This window comes from Diplotaxodon limnothrissa, linkage group LG3 (genome assembly GCF_057381915.1).
Source record: "Diplotaxodon limnothrissa isolate DT_005_m linkage group LG3, D_limnothrissa_male_GT1.1, whole genome shotgun sequence".
Classification (NCBI taxonomy): Eukaryota; Metazoa; Chordata; class Actinopteri; order Cichliformes; family Cichlidae; genus Diplotaxodon; species Diplotaxodon limnothrissa.
Genome location: NC_140598.1, coordinates 15,710,359 through 15,730,564, shown reverse-complemented (window position 1 = coordinate 15,730,564; position 20,206 = coordinate 15,710,359). Strand labels below are relative to the sequence as shown.

General features: G+C 42.5%; 2 protein-coding genes across 3 annotated transcripts in view; one reads left to right on the top strand and one right to left on the bottom strand.

Annotated features, from left to right (window-relative positions):
- LOC146634667 (protein NLRC3-like) overlaps nucleotides 1–10,511 on the top strand; it is a 90,697-nt gene extending 80,186 nt beyond the window's left edge. Inside the window, exons 2-5 of one of the 2 annotated variants that reach the window (XM_085379147.1) lie at nucleotides 4,850–4,985; nucleotides 6,800–6,876; nucleotides 6,993–8,820; nucleotides 10,331–10,511. In XM_085379147.1, coding sequence (XP_085235273.1) covers nucleotides 4,876–4,985; nucleotides 6,800–6,876; nucleotides 6,993–8,820; nucleotides 10,331–10,511 — 2,196 coding nt within the window. In that variant the 5' untranslated portion in view covers nucleotides 4,850–4,875. Of the gene's footprint in view, nucleotides 1–4,849; nucleotides 4,986–6,799; nucleotides 6,877–6,992; nucleotides 8,821–9,522; nucleotides 9,587–10,330 lie in introns of those variants that run through there. The other variant, XM_085379148.1, reaches the window with a different exon arrangement.
- Nucleotides 1–20,206, bottom strand: part of LOC146634664 (neuroligin-2-like) — a 107,669-nt gene that overhangs the window by 30,519 nt on the left and 56,944 nt on the right. The window lies entirely within an intron of this gene.

The window sequence follows — 20,206 nt, the reverse complement described above, 5'->3', positions numbered from 1 at the left end:
TAGTAATAAACAGAGCCAGTGTGACTAAGTGGAGCTTGTGAGAGTGAGTGGATTGAAGAAAGTGAGGGACTCAGATGTGTCAGTTGGTTTGTCTTTGTTTGTGAGTGTGGAGGAGAGATTGGGTTGGTTTTAAAGCTAAGTTAAGAATATTCTGAGTTTCAATTCAATTTTATTTATATAGCACCAAATCACAACAACAGTCGCCTCAAGGCGCTTTATATTGTACAGTTTAACTTGCATATGATCTTCAGTTTGCAGCTGGACTATCACATAGCAGCTGGAGCAGTCTCACATGGAGGCCAGTCCACTGCTGCCACCTGTGGCCAAGTGCCATAGCCTACTACTAGATGAACGTGTGACACACATCTGCAGTAGAGGCTGAGTGGCTGCTCTCACACCTGGAGCATCCAAATCGACCCACAAACACGTTGAAAGATGCAATGCCATCAATGTGGATTGTCCAGACTGAGAGACCTCTTCCCTCTGACCCCTCCCCAAACCCTCAAACCCTCCTACCCACCTCGACATACAAACTCTGTGTGGCTTCACGTGTTCTGTTGATGTTTACATGATCGAAATAACTTGAACACAAACAAACAAAGAGGAAGACCGCACCGGAAGGAAACAACTACAAGTCCCAGCATCCTCTGTGTTTAGGGAGCAGCAGTGAAAGTGAAAGTATTGAGCCTCCGTTCAGAGCAGCAGGAGGAGGAAGGTGGAGCTGAGGCAGGTGAGTGTTAACATGAATATGTTTCTTCTTATGACATAAAATAATTCCACGCTGTTCGTGTCTGTGGGTGAAATGTGAGGCTGGTCGGCTCCTCTGAGCGCTGGTTTCCTGTAAGTAGAGAGGAAGTGGGTTTAGCTGAGCCTCCGTTTAGTGTGAGAGAGCAGGAGGAGAGTGAGAGCTGTGCTGAGGCAGGGTGAGTGTTAACACCGCTCTGACATTACTGTGTCTCTGTGGCGGGAACAACAGGCTCCGTCAGTGGAGGCAAAAATAATCAGACTTTGGTTTTTCAAAGGAAACAACTTTATGTCGGAAGTTCCCGCACGCTCATTGGATAACGATGTGTCAATCTCGAGCTATTAGCCAATGAGCGTGCGGATTCACAGAAAGCCCCGCCTTTATCACGGGACTTTAAAAACTACAATGGCGACAGAAACTCCGTGAGTGGAGTTCAGGGTGACGTTATGAAACTGTGACGTTTGAGCCACTTCCTGTTCTCAGTCCCAGCGTCCTGATCACCGAGGTTTCTGTTGCTCTGATATCTGATATTGATTATATTGGTAAACAGGCTGTAGCATAAACATCAGGGCCCTGTTTCAGGAAGCCGGTTTAGAAAACTCAGAGTTAAAAATGATACGCAGGGTTGAGTAACCCCGAACTGTCCAACTCGGAATATTCGGTTTCAGAAAGGCTGATAACAATTAGTTCAATCAACGCGGAGTTGCTTTAACCCCAAGTGAAGCGCGCGGACGAGGATACATAAAGCCCTGATAAGCGGAGCACAGATTAAGCGAGTCACCATGGAGACGGAGGGAAAGAAGGCGCGGTCAATGTATTTCACAGCGCTTGAGGCCGAAATTCTGATGGCAGCATATGCCGATAACATGCAAATTTTGCAGAAAAAAAGTAACACAGCCTCAGCTGCAAAACAAAGGGAGCATTCATGGCAAAACATAGCCGACAGAGTCAATGCGTGAGTGTTAATATAAACATTGATCTAGGGATTTCCACCCATTTAACACGTTATTTTATCATATGTTATTTTATTTGTTATTTTATACATTTTATTTTGTGATGTGATGTGAGCGCAGGTGCAACCCAACAGGCCCCAAACGTGCCTGGCAGCAAGTAAAAATGAAATATAAAAATATAGTCCAAACAGGTGAGGTGTAATTGTATTATGAGCCATAGTGCTTGGTCTGTTTGTCCGATGTAAATCAATTGCAGTTAGAGGCTACATTAATTTTCTTTCTGTAAGCACTTATTGAAATTATCTGAGCACATTACAAGTACATATTTGCTTACTCTGTATGCTCAAATGTGACCCCGTTATAGCCAACAGAAAAAAAGCGGAGGCCCGAAAAACAGGTGGGGGTCCTCCACCACCACCACCACTCACAGAGGCTGAGCAGTTGGCCCTCAGCCAAAACAGTGGGCGCCCTGTGGCCGAAGGCATCTCTGTGGGGACATCCTCTGAGTCAATAACCCCGCAAGACACAAGTGCCTACATAAGGGGTAAATTCAAAATAATACATGATGTGCATACATCCTTTCTTCACAGTCACCTTTGCAGTGCTACTCATTCATTTGATAAACTCTTTACCATAATGGATTATTTTGTAGTGAAGTTATTTTCCTACTGATTTTGCCTTCCCTCAGTCTTGGTTGTCTTTGAGAGCATAATGACAATGAAGTGTAAGGTGATTGGTATGTTTGTTAATTGCCATTTGGTCCCTTGTAAGTTATAAGTGACCTGTATAAACCTCATATTCTATCAGTTGATGGTGATGGTGTACTGCATCTGGTGCAGCCTCCTGTTGAGCCAGACCAACATGCAGTTGTGAGTAATACTCCACAGATTATATGAGTTTACAGTAGAACAGCAATGTTGTTAACTTCTTTACTACAGGAAAATAATGAAGAAACATTGACAGCTGTTACAGAGGAGGAAGCAACAGAGACACTTTATGAGGTTTACATCTTTTAATACTTTGTGTACAGGAAACACAGGCGACCAATAAAGCCAGTTGAACAAAAAATCTGTTTATTCTTCTTTCAACATGTTGAGGTGATGGGTTAAAGGAAATGATTGTGACATATGGTGTCTCTGACTGCTCTTCCATCTTGTATGTCCGTGGGAGGGTCAGGATGTTCATGGTTTGGATCACTGCTGATGTTTGGTTCAGAAGGACAGTGTTCTCCTCTAATTGTGGCAATGTTGTGAAGAATCACACATGCCACAATAATGTCACATGCCCTTTCTGGGGTGACCCTGAGTCTTTGCAGGCACTGGAACCGGGCCTTAAGCATTCCGATAGTCATTTCAATTCTGGCTCTTGTCCTGCAATTAGCCAGATTATATCGCTGCTGTGGGCCCGGTTCAGGGTCAGGGTAAGGGGTAAGCAAATAGGGTAAACATGGATACCCCCTATCACCAAGCAAGTAGCCAGTGAACTCTCCTAAGACAGAAGGATACACTTCAGTTCAAATGTCCCTGAAGCAATTGGTCTTTATATATTTTAAAGTATTCTCAACTCACCATGTCCAAATTTTGTGCTCAGTGTACATTCACGGAATATTTGTGAGTCATGGACAGAGCCTGGCCACTTGGCTTCCACATTTGTGATAATGTTGGCAGCATCACATATGATCTTCACAGTGCAGAGAACACAAATTAGCATCCATTACTATAATGAAATAATTTGTTAGTTTGAAATGCTACAGGGAACTATGTACCTGCACATTAATGCTGTGGAAAGACTTCCTGTTCACATAGTCTCCTTCATTTACTGAAGGAGCAATGATTGGAATGTGAGTGCCATCTGTACAGCCAATCACGCCTGGGAACCCTGAAAATAAATGTAAAATTTAAGTAGTAGTCCAAGTAGCACCACATCATGAATTAAGTTTTGGTCATCCTGATACCTGCAATTTTGTGGCATCCCTCTTTGATGAATCTTGTGGGTCTATGACCGGGGAACACAAACGAGTACAGGAGACGTTTCAGTGCAACTGTAACATTCCTGACTGCCCGACAGACGGTAGCCTTGGAAACGTGCTCAGCGTCACCAATATTATACAGAAAGCTCCCGTTTGCAAAAAACCGAAGTGCAATACAAATAATATGTAATGAACTGAGAGGATGTCCACGATGTGTCACATGCGTAATATATGGCCTGAGGATGTTATCCAAATAACTTATAGATTGTGCTGAGAAACGGTAACGTTCACACAGAAAATCATCAGGAAATGATAAAATGTCCAAACGCGCTCTGATCACTCTCTCCCGGCGGAGAGCTCTGCGGAGAATTTGGGCTTCACGATCTACTGGCTCTTCAAGGACGGGGCACGCCATGTCCGACACTTCCTACTGTCAGGTTTCCGACAAAGGGGCGGAGACAGTCAGGGTTAGTTGTAGTAAACCTGCTAGGGGGCAGGTTAGCTTCACGGAGTGTGTCGTCATAGTGACTCACTGAGGCTTCATCTGAACTCGCTTTGTGAAACCGAAAACCCAGAGTTTTCGTTAACTCAGGGTATACTTACTCAGTTTTTCCACTAAACCGGCTTCCTGAAACAGGGCCCAGGTCTGTTCTGAAACCTGGCTTTATTTTTTCAAAGTAAGGGAATATCTCTGGTCTGATACCGCGGGCTCATGGGCTAAGGACTTGGATTGACAAGTCAAGCGCAGATGATTGTGTTGTTTCTTATAAAGGCTTGTGTGTGTGTGCCTTCCTGTGTGTGTCCTTGTGTCAGTGGAACTGAATCAGTGTGTTAGAGAAAGTGCTCCTCTGCTGTGCCGTCATCGTGTGGATGCTTCTTTTAAAGTTGGAACTCATGTTTTTATGATCTGCTTCATTTCATTGAACCTTTATTTCTAACCATGAAGTCCCTTTGAGGTTACAGCCTCCTGGTTAGGTTTAGGCTGTTATTGTGCTTCAAGCTGAAATATGAGGAGGAAGGAGTGGGGCTGGTTAGCCCTCATGACCCTCACCATAACACATACGTCACAGGACAGTGTTTACCACAGAAACTCCATGAAATGATCAATGAGAACTTTAGAAACCCGTCAGTGTGATGTTTCCAGTACAACAGCACCTCTGAGTGTGTGTGTTTGCCTCTCAGACTAACTCCACCCTGACATCAAGAAGATGGAGGAAGAGGATGGAGCAGGATCTGCAGCATCCAGCTGTGTGTCTGTGAGGAGTGATGGGTCCAAAGGAAACCCTCCATCGTTCAGGAATGAACCTGCAGCAACAATGTAAGAGAGCTGCTGACTCATTTATTCAGTGTAAATAATGATTTTTGATGCAATGGGAGAAGAAAAATGACAAAAACAGTTTTAAAAATAAGGATTAAAATATTAAAAACTATGTTTTTGAGTTTCCTGATGTAGTACAAAAATATATGAACATAACTGTATATAGGACAGATATTTTACGGTTCTTTTAGGCAGCACCAAAAAACAAAAAGACTATTTTAAGCTGTCTGAGGTAGTGAGTCAACATGTCACACTGGGTCAAAGGTCAGGGAGTAAAAGTGTGTTTTAAAGGAGGTTTAAAAGCAGCGAGTGAAGGAGCCTGTCGAGGTAAATCGTTCCATAACTGATCAAAGTCAGTTGGTGGACCTCTGTGTGAAATCAAGCATCTGGTTCACAGAGAGGATAACCCTCACATGGGCTGTACAACATTATACAGGGAGACAAAAACAGAGATTATCGTAGCCATCGCTCTCTCGCATGGACGTGGCAGTCTTGCTGTCTGCTGCGAATCCTCCCCGTACCTCCGTGACCTCGTCTGGTATCTGCTCCCTCCTCTGTAAGAGACAGTAAAGGAAAACACGTCTCTGCCCAGTCTTGAAAATCTAATCTTATCATCCATTGTTCTTCTAGGGCCTCTTCTTCTTGTGGCCTCAGCTAACTGCTAATATTTAAATGGCTAACATTAACATGTGTGCCAGCCAGGTTAACATTTATGATGAACTATGATTAATTAACTGATGTTGAAACTGGAGCTTTACTGACCTCTGAAATTCCTCCTAAAGTGTTATTCAGTGTTGTGACAGTCAGCTGCTTCAGCTGCTGCTGGGATGGGCTGTGGCAAAGAGAACAGAGAAAATCCAAATCAGAGTTTTTCTCTGAATTAAAAGCAAGGAAACAACAATATATTCTACATGGTGAAACTGATGGTTAATGGTGTTTGGGTCTGTTTTTCTGTATTTATGCAGATAAAGTGTAAACTCAGATGAATTATACCATCAAATGTTAAAGGAAAATATGAGGATGAGTGTCTGTGAGCTGAGAAGGACGTGAAGCGAGCAGTTTATCCCAGAGCTGAAGCTGCTCTGTGTGCAGAGATGAGCTCAGATTCCTGCTGTGATTGATCAACAGTCACAGAAATGTAGACTTGTAGTTATTACTGCAGTATGGTCACAGCAGATACTGATAAACATGTATTATGAGGATGATGATCAAGTTTCTCACTCTCTCCTTTAAATCTCAGTTTTTTTCTTCTTCACAGTTTATCTGTTAATTTATTAATGAATAACACTGAAAGAGTTTCTGTTATATTTCCCCTTGAACATCAGCTTATTAGGGCGGCATTAGGAAATAGCCCCCCTCCAAAGAATGAATAAATGAATGATGATAATAATAAAATGATTCAAAAGCAGAGCTCAGAGTGGTAGAATGGTCAAACATGGATCCACGGGTGGTTCAACTGCATTTGGTGACGTGACTAAAGCAAATCTTTCAAATAATCCCACCATCAACGGGATGTTGTCTCCTTTACTACGGTTACTTTACTTGGTCACCGTGTGAATTTCTTTGAAATGAACCAAATTCTTTTATTTGTTGGTTGTTGCATATTTAACCTCTACAGTCAGGAAAGGAGGAGATGAGGCCTCAACAATGTTGGGTTGTAGCTGTGCTTCAGGTTAGAGTGAGTGTCCATGGAATAAATGTAAGTCAGTGAACTGGAAACATGACTGTGTTCAAACTTTGTTTCCTTTTTATAATGAGTCTAATCAAAGGTGGACAGAAGTATCTCCACTGTGACTTTTCTGTGTCACCATCAGAGCTTCTGCACAGTGTGGAGAAAGATCCAGAAGCAGAGCTGGACTGCAGACAGCCAGTCAGAGCAGCTGTGTACAAAGTAAGACTGAACATCTGTCTGCTGATGGACTCATTTCTGAAAACTGGACTTCTTGTGTTGTTCAGACATTGAAGAGTTTTCTTTCTCTTTAGTCTCATTGTTTTTCTTTCTTTCAGCAGATGTTGGTCTGCAGGAGGTTTTAGATGAACATAAGATCAGTCTGAGGAGGAGATGTGAACGTGTGACTGAAGGAAGTGATGAAACAGGAAGTAGAACCCTCCTCAACAGGATCTACACTGAGCTCTACATCACAGAGGGACAGAGTGAAGAGGTTCATACCCAACATGAGGTGAGGCAGCTGGAGACAGCTTCCAAGATGGACGCCCTCCATGACGCTCCAATCAGGTGCCAGGACATCTTTAAAGCCTTACCTGACCAACAGAGACCCATCAGAGTGGTTCTGACCAACGGCGTGGCTGGTGTTGGAAAAACCTTCTCAGTGCAGAAGTTCACTCTGGACTGGGCAGAGGGCTTGGAGAACCAACATGTCAGTGTGGTGGTTCTGCTTTCATTCAGGGAGCTGAACCTGATCAGAGATGAGCAGTACAGTCTTCTGGAGCTGCTCCATGTTTTCCATCCAACATTACAGAAGGTCACAGCAGAGAAGCTGGCTGTCTCTCAGCTTTTGTTCATCTTTGACGGCCTGGATGAAAGCAGACTTTCATTGGATTTCACCAACAGGAAGCTGCTGTCTGATGTCACACAGAAGTCATCAGTCAGCCAGCTGCTGACAAACCTCATCCAGGGGAATCTGCTTCCCTCGGCTCTCGTCTGGATAACTTCCCGACCCGCAGCAGCCAATCAGATCCCTCCTACATGTGTTGACAGGCTAACAGAAGTACGAGGCTTCACTGACGCCCAGAAGGAGGAGTACTTCAGGAGGAGATTCAGTGATGAAGAGCTGTCCAGCAGAATCATCTCCCACATGAAGACATCCAGGAGCCTCCACATCATGTGTAGTATCCCAGTCTTCTGCTGGATCACTGCTACAGTTCTGGAGCACATGTTGACTACAGAGCAGAGAGGAGAGCTGCCCAAGACCCTGACTGACATGTACTCACACTTCCTGCTGGTTCAGACAAAGAGGAAGAAGAACAAGTACCATGAGGGACGTGAGACGAGTCCACAGGAGCTGACGGAGGCTGATAGGAAAGTTCTTCTGAAGCTGGGGAGGCTGGCGTTTGAACATCTGGAGAAAGGAAACATCATGTTCTACCAAGAAGACCTGGAGCAGTGTGGTCTGGATGTGACAGAGGCCTCGGTGTACTCAGGAGTTTGTACAGAGATCTTCAAAAGAGAGTGTGTGATCTTCCAGAAACCAGTCTACTGCTTTGTTCATCTGAGCATTCAGGAGTTTCTGGCTGCAGTCTACATGTTCCAATGTCACACCAACAGGAAGAAAAAGGTGCTGAAGAACTTCCTTAAACCAAAATCTTTAATCAAGATGATTTCCAGTCTTTTTGATGACGATGATCTCCAATCACTTGATGTATTTCTGAGGAGAGCCATGGAGAAATCCCTCCAGAGTAAAAATGGCCACCTGGACCTATTTGTTCGCTTCCTTCATGGCCTCTGTCTGGAGTCCAACCAGAGACTCTTAGTAGGTCTGCTGGGTCAGACAGAGATCAGTCCAGGAACCATCCAGAGAGTCATCAACAACCTGAAGAAGATGAACAGTGATGGAATCTCTCCTGACAGAAGCATCAACATCTTCCACTGTCTGATGGAGATGAACCACCTCTCAGTACATCAGGAGATCCAAGAGTTCCTGAAGTCAGAGAACAGATCAAAGAAGGAACTCTCTGAGATCCAGTGCTCAGCTCTGTCCTTCTTGCTGCAGATGTCAGAGGAGGTTCTGGATGAGTTGGACCTGCAGAAGTACAACACATCAGAGCAGGGACGACAGAGACTGATTCCAGCTGTGAGGAACTGCAGAAAGGCTGGGTGAGTCCAGATGTGATCATTAACATCATTGATCAGTGTAGGTTAGTAGTTTAATTTTGAAAATAAAATCAGATTGTAAGCAGAAAGTGTTTGTGTCCGTACGCTGCAACCTTCCACACCATTCCTTTATTGTACAGACTCAGCAGCAGCTCCATGGATCCCAAATCCAAGAGTGGAGAACAGATTTGAAGTGTGTCACATCCATGCAGTCACAGCTGTTTCCACCATGTTTCCACTGATATTAATCCTGTTCAATGACACGTTTCATATCAGTGAATATGTTCTTTAGGACGTCCACTGACATGTTTAAGTGTCCTGCTGGAAATCACTCAAATCATCCATGAAATCCATGAAAAATCCTTTTAGTGTTTCTAACTTCACCCTCTGTCCTCTCTCTCTCTCCATCCTCCTCACTGCTTCTTTCACTGATAATCACACAAACATCGTATTCAGCTACAAAATAACACAATAATATCATCTGATGATCATTATTATAAGAGCAGGATCCATATTTGATATCAGAGTAACACACTGCTTGGTTATGTGCAGTCATCATCAGTGACTGTGGGTCAAACAGAAGCTCTCTGATTGGTTGCTGACCTTGGTCACCTGTCCACTCTCACCTGTTTGTGTTTGCTCTCTCTTTGCTGTCTCCATCCTCTCTCTCCTTTCTCTCCCTCTCTGTCTTTGTACGTCACTCAGGTCCAATGGAAACAGTGACATTTACAAACCAATCAAAGACAAACTGATCCATGTCAGGTTATAACAATATTCAAAGTGAATACAGGCTGCTGCTGGACACAGACAGGTAACATCATTTTGACTTGCTGTCACCTGGATCTGGACTCATAAACACTGAAGCCCTGAACAGGAATACAAATCATTTTCTGCCAACTAGCGACACACCAGCAGATAATGGCTCAGAAAGCTCAAATGAGCCAATCATTTCTGTGTTTAGTTCCCCTGAAATCAGAGCTGATATCAGCAGCTCTGAGTTCATTCATCATTATTGTCCAGTGATGAGATTTCTGCTCCGTTTGGTAACAGTCAGCAGGTTTTTCCTGCGTGTGGACGTGAACACGCATACCTGACAGCAGGTAGCAAACAGAGATCATCTTTCCAGCTGGAACTCTTCACTGAGCTGAACTCATTCAAAATGTTCTGGAGTCAAAACAGGAAACAGTCCAAATGTGTGTCTTCACTCTGACTCTGGATCAGATCTCAGTGACAGACTGTGGACATTATGGAAGCCTAAATGTGACACCATCTTCCTCCTTCATCTGCAGATTAAAGCCAAACAAAGATTCTCATTAAAAGTCTGCAGGTCTGAGAGAGACTCAATCGTTGTGTCATGTCAAACACAGTAAGAGGAGCTGAAGCACAGATGTGAAGAGCAGATTCATCAGATTATGACCTCACTCTGTTTTGTCTTCATATACATTCAGTCTGTGTTTATAATGCAGATTTTCTGCTTTTATAATAACACATTTTATATTTTCTATCATCACAGACTGACTCAGTGTCGACTCTCAGAGTCTCACTGTGAAGTTGTGGCCTCAGCTCTGAAGTCCAACCCCTCCCATCTGACACAGCTGGACATGAGTAACAACTACAAGCTGCAGGATTCAGGTGTGAAGCTTCTGTGTGCTGGACTGGAGAGTCCAAACTGTCGACTGGAGACTCTGAGGTGAGTTCACTGACTGCGGCTGTTGTTGTTTTTCTATATTTCAGGTCTTTGATGTTTGAAACTTTCTTTAGTTCCTAAATGTTCAGGATGTGTCTGAAGACAAATGTGACGAAGTTTGAGTGCTTTCAGAAATGTTGTCTTTCCAAACGACTGAACAACAGTTTTTCCTTTTGGCTCCAAACAGAAGTGACAGACTTGAGCAGGGTTCATTTAAAGGCTGACAGAAGTGGAGTGGTGACGGGGAGATGTTTGACAGGACAGTGTTTCAGCCTCCACAGGTTCATGTTGTGCTCCATCAGTCAGTGAAGATGAAGTCGGTGCTGATGAGGCTGTAGAGTGTGTGAGGGATGTGAATGAGGATGATGAAGATCTGATGATAGCAGATAAAAACAGGCTGCAGAGACTTTGAGCCATACAGGGCACACAGTGTGTGTACAGAACAGCTGAAATCATTATGGAGGCCTCACTGGGATATGGAAGCATCACAGTACAGCTTCAGTGAAGCATTAAAGTCTCTGATATGAGATGAGAAATGAAGCAGCCAGAGCTTTTTCATGAGTGGAAATCCACTGTGACTGTGAGCTGCTGCTACAGCCTCCAGATTAGCCAGCAGCTCATCCTGCTCAACATTTCCTCACCAACTTTAATGGAAGTGTGATGTTTTCAGCTGGAGTGATGGTCAGGGTGGCCTCCCTCTCCTCTTCTTCTCCTCTTCCTCTTTCATTTGTAAAGCCACTTCTGCTGCTTTCATTCATTTGGAAGTCCTGTAGCTGAGTTTGGGAGAGACTAACAGCCTCGGCAGCAGAGGGGAGAAAGGCTGTAACACCACCACTTTACTCTGTTCTACCTGTCACATCATTTTATCAGGAAACAAATATGCTCATGTTTTTCCTATGTTTGTCTTGAAGATGTAAGAAGATCACATGGTGCTTTTTATTATTGTGTTGGTTTGTTTCCTGTCTCTTGGATGGAGCCCAGCTGTGCGTGGCCCCTGGACCTGTGGTCAGAGTGTGTGCTGGATAATCCGGCCCAGGATGAGGCCAAACTGACATGGGATGAAATGTCTGTCACATAATTGAGCTTAGTGTAGTTTCATTTCTGCACAATTTAAAACAACCAAAACTTTGTTCTGTCTTTTCTATGTTATACTGTAGACTTTCTTTGATACTGTGTCCAAAAGGAGCAGCTTTTACTTTGAAGGGGAGCAGTCTCTGTTTCCTCTTCAGGTTGGATGATGGAAGCAAATGAGTGTGTGATGTTCTTTCAGTGTTGCACTTTGTAGACGCTCCCTGAGCACTGGTCTCACAGCCAGCTGCACATAGAGACCAGTGTTGTTAGTCCAGGTCAGAAGATGACTTGTTGGAATGAAAATGAGCTTGTAGTTTGTCTGCTTTAATAATGTGACTGGAAAAAGGTGTTGGACTTCAAATATGTCCATTTCTTTCACACTTCACCTTTAAAAGTGAAGCCTTGTGGTTCCTGGAAGGAAAAACACGACTTTTTCAAGTCTTTGTCCTGTTTTTATGATAAATGTACGACTTTAATGTGAAACATTCAGAGTTTTTTCTCTTGTTGTGTTTGTTTGAAGCTGCTTCCTGTTGGCTTCAGCTGTTTGGAGTTTCCATTTTCTAAACTTCTACATTCTGAACCTTCTTCAGCTCTGAACAGATGATGAAACACTGAATGATTTCAAGCTCACACTTTGTCTAATAAACTTACATCTTTCATTCTTTATACAGATTGGAGAGCTGTGGTTTGTCAAAGATCAGCTGTGATTATCTGGCAGCAGCACTGAAGTCCAACCCCTCCCATCTGAGAGAGCTGGACCTGAGCTGCAACAACAAGCTGCAGGTTTCAGGAGTGAAGCATCTGTGTGGTTTCCTGGAGAGTCCAGGATGTGGACTTGAAACTATGGGGTCAGTCAGCATGTTTTAGTTGTGCTGAGATGAATATGATGTGAAAGTTGTGCTGACACTAAACTGCAGACATCAGGCTGATATTATACTGATCCACACTGAGGATCTTCATGGTAAAGTCTGTTTTCTTCTTCTCTGGTTTAGTCCATTGACTGCAGCAGAACAATGTTCACATTTCAAACCTTCAAAGAAGAAGAAAAATCCTCCACTGGATAATTCACTGTGAAACTCTCCAACTCTTCATTCCACCTTAAAGTCTGTCTGACACTGAAATCCAAAGCAAAATGTGCGTTTGCTTTACAGACAGCAGTCCAACACAAACATACACACATCATCCAAAACACAGTCCAACATCCAAATCTCCTCCACTGCCAGCATGAATGATGGGAAAGAGAAGGAGGAACACTCTGACATTCAGGGTTAGAATGAGTTTCATGAAGCAGACTGTGAAGATCAAAGCTGCATTAGAAAGCTTACATGAATGAATGAGTGGACAGAAGTGGACAGAGATCATCTGAAGCACTTCAAAGGCTTTAAATCAGCACATTTCTCTTTATTCTTTATCAACTCTGTTAGTTTCTCTCAGTTTTCTGTGGAATGAAGCTAACAGCAGGCTAATAAGATGCTGACCAATAGGTTTCTATTAAAGGTTGTAATTTGTATATGAAAAAGTGCTTTGGCTCAGCAGGGATCAGCTTACAGGTAGAATACAGCTGCTGGATGGGATTAGCATGTCATAGCTATCTACCAAACTGCTAACTGGGGGATTTCAGGCCATCTATGGATCATTTTTGCTAACTGTTTATTCAGCTTAGGCTCACAGGGCTGCAGCCTGTGCCCTAGCTGTCATAGGGCAAGAGGCGTGGTCCACCTGCACAGGTGAGCAGTCCATCACAGGGCCAACAGAGAGAGACAGAGAAGCACTCTCTCACATCCACACCTACAGCCAATTTAGAAGCACCAATGAACCTAAGCAGCATTTCATTGGACTGTGGGAGAACATCCAACCTCCACAGAAAGGCCAACAAGCTTCAACCTACAACCTTCTTGCTTTAAGGCACTAGTGCGAACCACTTTTCCCCATTTCAGCCCAAATCCTGCATCTTCCTGTTTCTGACTCCAGGCCAGCTCCACTAACACTTTCTCATCAGACACTGCCACCTAGTGGAGGAAGTCTTAGTTCCATTTGAAGCTTCAGATGACAGTTAGTTCCTTTACAAAGAGGTGGAGGTGGTGGGGCCACAGCACCATCATCACTGAGTGCCATAGGACACTTAACCTTTGTTTCCATATGCTGGGAACTTCCTGTTGTTCCAAGGAGGACTGGAAAATGTGTGAAAATCTCCCAGTCAGTTCCTCACAGCACACTTCAATCATTTCCCTCCCACAGCATCAGGACCAGGGCTTTTTCTCTCTTTGGTCCCACTAAGAGATTTCCACACAAACACCTCATTAGTGGGACTCTCAGAGCTACCAGCCCTTTGCTACAATCACAAAGCTCTTCATTGAAATCAATGATATCAAAGCTGGAATCAAATGAGTCCAAGTCTTCTGCTGATTCAGCATCACATTCATCTTTGCTCCTTGTTCTGCATCCCCACCATGGACTTCATTCCTTTCCAAGCCAGCCTTGAGTGTCCTTTATTCAGCTCATCCTCTGCTTTACTTTTACACCTGATTTTAGCTGCTTTATCTCTCTTTCAACAAGTTTCTGTGCCTCAATCTTTTTCTTCTCTCCCTCATAACAAGACAGCTTCTTCTGCCTGAGAACATGTTGGAGTGATTTACTAATCCAGGGCTGCTTATTGGGGAAAATACTTCCTGTTTTCAAAGTAATCCCCATTTTTCCCAGAAAGAAATGTAAGTAGAAATCGATGATCTAAGTGAGAACATGAGCCTTTAACAATAGCAGCAAAATATCTCTCCAATCTCAATACTCCCTCTCTCGACCTCTGGAACACCAGAGGTCACAATACATTGTGTTGGGTCACTCCTCGGCCCACTCAGCTGCTTCCATGTCCATCCATGGCATCATGGACATCGGGGTCACCACTCCCGCTCTGACCCTCTCTAGCCGTCCTCTGGCTCAGCAAATCAGACAACCTCATGTCATCTAAGTGGTCCAGTAATAAACACCAGCTCCCCCTTGAGAACACTCCATGCGTAAGATTAGGTTTTTTCTGCGTCCCTCTCTTGTGGTCCATCATGCCTCGGGCCTCCAGGATCCTCACCCCCCTGTGGTCGCCGAGATCTTCTGTAAAGCAAACCAAACACCTTTTCCTGCACCTCCCTAACTTATCATCTTTGGGACTCTTTAATCAAAAGCCTGATCCTAATTATCTTCTTGACTTATTGACTTGTATTTATATATATTCTTCAACGTTACTCATCATTTTAAAACTCTTAAAACGCTGCTTTCACGTCCCTGCATGCGTTTCCTGTCGCTTGCCTTATCTAATCATCAACATCCTGTACACAGAACTCTCGCTGCTGCAAGGCCTCCACTCTGACCTAGAATCTCCTTTCACAAGAAAATCATTATAAGCGCCTATTCTACTAAAAGATCCAAAAAAAAAAACAACCACTTTAATCAATTAAGTTTAAACATATAAGCAATTACTCCTGCATACATTTTATCACAGCTAAACGCTGCCTTGAAACAACTCCTGTGTGTTAACACTAACTTCATTTTAAAACTCACATTTCCTATGTTATAACCTGTTTTTGGTACAGCCTTTTTATTTCATCTTGCTCCTTTGATGTAACAATACCTTCTCATTCTAGTTTATCAGACTTAACCAAAATATATGCTTTCCTTCCTTTGGTCCTTCTCTAAAGCAAGAAACTCCTATTCAGTTCCTCTTTTCTGTCACTTGTTACAGGGCCAGCTCAAGTTCAGTTAAACGCTAAATTAATTTGAGGCCTTTTGCCTGGAATCAATACTGTCATGTGTGTTTATGGACTCTATATGTCTGTAAGCGTGTGCAATCCTTCAATAACTCATATCATCCTCACAGTAGATTGGCTAATCATAGCGCTAGCCAAAGGCTCGTGACCCACAAGAGACGAATTGAGCCACAACTCCCTTAAAGGCACAAAATGCAATATGTGTATAAAAAGTCATTTCTACGTATAAGCTCTCCCCTTTATCCTAAAAATAAATCTATGTAATATCTGTATGTGTGTCTTCTATTCATTAATGTAATTGTCAGTTATTTTCTCTCTTTATTTTACCTTCTTTTTGTTTACCTCTTTGTTTGTGACGTGGACATCCCTAAACCATCCTGAGTTCCGGCTTCAATTTCAACCCAATTGTACCCTCTATTCTCGCAGTCGAACTCGTCTGGGCTTCACCTTCCCACTGGCCCCTGTGCCCTTCTCTTAGTGTCCTTTGTTGTCTTGTGATCCCCAGCAAACACAGTCTGTTTCTTCTCTGTTTCTTCTCCGTTGCTCTTTTCAGTATTTTCCTTTTAGATTAAATCCCAGCCTGGCAAAATATCCCATTCAGTGTCTTTAAACAGTTATGTCACACTGTTCTTACCCGCCTGCAGTTCACCGTGCATTTTCCATCACGTGCTTTTCTTCCATGCTGCTGCTGGTATCGTCAGTGTAGTTTCAGTTGCACTGTCTTTTGCCTGCTGTTAATTATTGAAGTCCACGATGTTCTGTCGGTCTTCATCAGGAGATTAACTGTCCTATGAGCTTCTTCTCAGGATCGGGACAAGTGGGAGGTCAAGCTGTAAAATTTTAAGCCAAAATCTGGCCTGTTTTCCTCCCAATTCTGTTAATCAATGGTTTTGTACTCAAGATTCTAGGTTGAAAGAAGTCCACCTGTATTGACACACTAAAGCATACAATTAATATCCTTTTCATTTCTTTTCTTAAAACCTCCATTTGCTTCATCTGCCTGGAGTTTACCTCGTATGTTTCTCTCTCTGTGTGCTCACTTGTCACAGTCAGTTCCTTTTATGGGCATGCAAAGTTCCTGTCACACACACCATTTCCTGTCAACCTTGCAGCTGCTCAGAACCATATTTTCTGTTTCTATCTCTCCTGTTTTGTTTTTTTTACAGGCTAATAAAACTCTTGTTTTACTAAGTCTTGATCTAAAACAATTCACCCTTATTTCACGCACACACTTCTAAATATACTAAATTCTTTGCGTTTGTCAGATCGTCTCACACACACACCGCCTTTTCTCTCACACTTCCACTTCTGCACTCACTCTACTATCAACTTTCATAGTGTTATTATTATTTATTATTTTGTACAAATCACACCCAATCACTCAAAACCTGCTACTCACAGCATTCACACACTTAAACTGTGACAAGAGTTGAGGAATATACTCACAACACGCTTTCCTAAGAGTATTTCAGACATGCCTTTCATAATCAGAAAGAGCAAGTCAAAGAAAACCATTGAAACCTCTATTAATTCTCACAGCACACACATAGAATAGAAAAAATAAAACACAGCAGCATTTATTGCTGATGAGAGGTTACTCCTAAAAGTAATATGTTAGTCTTAAATATATACAGTGCACTCACTATATTTATATATCAAAACTCAGTCAATTACTATACATCCACTACGGCAACTCAAAACTTTATTTATAGCCCTCTAATGAACATAAATGGCGTCTTAAACACACACTCAACAATGTTTGCAGCAGTATTTGTAAAACCAACTGTGGTTTAAACAGTTCACTGCTGACTAATTTGCATTTTCACACTCACACACACACAGTCTAAAAATAGCTCCAGCACTGCCTCAGACTCCTTTCACACAGAGATCTCTTATTTTATATTACAAAGACGTCTTATATTTACAACCACTGTCACATCTGTCAGCTTTAGCGCCTAAACAATTTCGACAAATTTAAGTTAACGGTCCAACCGATAAAGTCCAACTTTTTTTGTGATCAATTAACCAGTATCTGTCCAACAGTTTCTGGCCTCATCTCTAAAATCCCTAACTCAATTTAAAAGCATCAACCAACCCAAACTTTGCCTGAAGCTCTATTTTTGGCATTTCATAGCCAAGGCTTACCCCGAAGTTTTAAGTTAAAGTTACACGCCCGAAGTCCAACTTCTGCTGGCCAAAAAAGCGCAGACTACCGTTCCAAACGGTAAGGAGACTCTAACTCCTAGTTATTCTGGAGTGCCCCAAGCTCCACAGTGACCAACTGACTATCCCTCTTCGAGGACAATGCCTAAGCGTCCTTGGCATTGGCAAGCGTTACCTCTGAGCACTGCGCTTCCTATCAGTCCAACTGACGTTCTTGAATAATTTATAATACTTTGGAACAACAGTAAAACAGCCAAAAAAGTGTAAGACTGAAGCAGGTCCAACCTTATAACCAATACGGGCTCCACCCCAAACAATAACCAAATTCCCTAATATACTAAAATCACTCAGCAGTCCAACTGCTTTCCACGGTCCAACCGTATTAAATCCTTTAGCAGTCCAACTGCATTAAATCCTCAGTACTGTCATGAGATTCTCATCAAAATCAAAGCAGACATTCCCCAGTAATTTCAGTGAGTAGACTTTAATTTGTAATGTCCAATTTGGCACACTTTGGAAATAATTCAACAGGTAGTGCCTTACCTTTGGATAAGCGGCTTAGAACAACAATGAGAAAAAGAGAGCTGATTATTAGCTCATCAAAACACAAAACAAAATCACAATGAATTATCGGTTAATTTCATTTAAAATAATTCATTAAGTATTGTCATGATTCGAGTTTTGAGGAGAAGACAAACGACTGCATGGTCTCAGTAGATGTCAGAATAGTGATCTTTATTACACACTTCTAAGACAGAAGCATGGGAAGACAAGCGTACAGCCACAGATCTCCAAAGAGTGGACCGTTCCCCATCCTTATATAACCCATGAGGACATCACACAGTTAGACCTTACTGGAAATGATAACAGTCTCCCCATAGTCCAAAGTTCTCCTTGTACAAACATCAGATGATACTTTAGAGAAAAACTAGTGTGTGACATGTCATGTTGTGCAGTTCTGTGAGCCTGTGTGTCCAACTAGAGAATGTCCTGACATGACCTCCCTGTGTAAATAAGGGTAAACGTGCGTGTTTACATAACTCTCTATGTGCATGTTCTGATGTAGGCCTGCAAATGAATTAGAACAAGGTCCTGCTGGACCCTCCAGTTATGGACGGTGAATACAATGCTGTGGATACCATTTGAGACTTGATTACAATGATGATAACCTGCATACATTAATCTTTACTCAGATTACCATAGATATAAAACAAAGATTATACTGTCATCAGATTCCACAATGGTAAATGATTAATGATTGATACTTCTAATTATAACTGTGATCATAAAAATACAAAATAAAATATCTCCTGGTCACATTCCTCCTCTTTGGGCTGGCTTGCCAGCCCAACTCACACCAGGATTTGTCTCCAAACCAAACAAACACGTTATGACACTTATCAACCCCAACACCTCCGTTGTTTTCCAATTTTCCCACAACCCAGCTGTTCTTTTAGCTTCAGACTCGAGTTTCAGCCTGTCACGCCAACACCTCTCCTGCGCTGGCTCTCCTAACCTAATGTTGTTGACTTTGTTTATTCCAATCCTATGCCATGCTTATGTGTGTAAGCGTGCATGCACTTAACCCTCTGCACGTGAAGTCAATAGCTCCAATATATCAATCCGATCCGTTGTCGGATGAAGCTTTTGACCTTCACAGACTAAGTGCCAGCTCCTTATAAGCACATTTGCAGTGTGTGTACAAGTGAACAACGGACCTCAAACAAATTGGGCATTCTTAATTCCAACTTAAGTGTAGTACTCAGTTTCTGATCATCTAATTATGCTTCTCACTCGTTCCCTAAATTGTCTAGAAACCTTTAATTTTGCCATACCTAAATTATTAAAACACAAACCAAATCATAGACCCCCTATATAGCTTTTACCTTTATGAGCACACTTCAATACTGAGCAACAACCTGCAATCTGTACCAAAAATCTTCATGGTCACACCTGCAATTAAAGATCAAATGCACTTTATACCTGTTTTAATTCTTCCTTATATAGAACCTCCTCAGTTTCAGGTTAGTTGCGATTAGTCTCAATTAATCGTTCTAGTTGTATTTTGCAATTCAGCTAAAAAGCAAACCTGTTAAAGTAAACAGCTTATTTACAACCACCTGCAAATCATAAGAGTAATAAAAGATTCAGCACAACAGACAAGTATCATGTTCAGGTTTCTCCAATCATTAAATCACTATTATTGCCGCAATTTGTTTTATTCACCCTTTGGGCAATGTTACGCCAAGAGAGAGAGAGAGAGAGAGAGAGAGCCCCTAATGGCCAGTTAGTGAGCTCTAGGTTAAACTGTCCCCAAATTAGTTATTTGTTATTATTACTTGTTTTCATGTCACTTGTCTGTTTTCTACTGCACCCTTCTCACCAAAGCAAAGCAAACATTAGCAGCATATTGACCGTAGTCAGCCATCCACATCCCATAGATGCTATAAAAACATTTCCTGTAAAAGAATCACAGTTTTCAAGACAGGGTGTGTCTCCCCCAACCCTCTCACCAGAATATAGTGTAATAGCATCACCAACTCCTAACCCATAAACACCGTTTCTTCACACATCCGCCCAGAAATCCTGTAATAGAAAAACATTAAAAACTGTAACCCTGTAGGGAAGAAAATGTAAATGGTAACGCTGCGCAGTTACCTCTGTAAACAACACAAGACACAAAAATGGCATTTACAGGTTCACTCATCCTCGA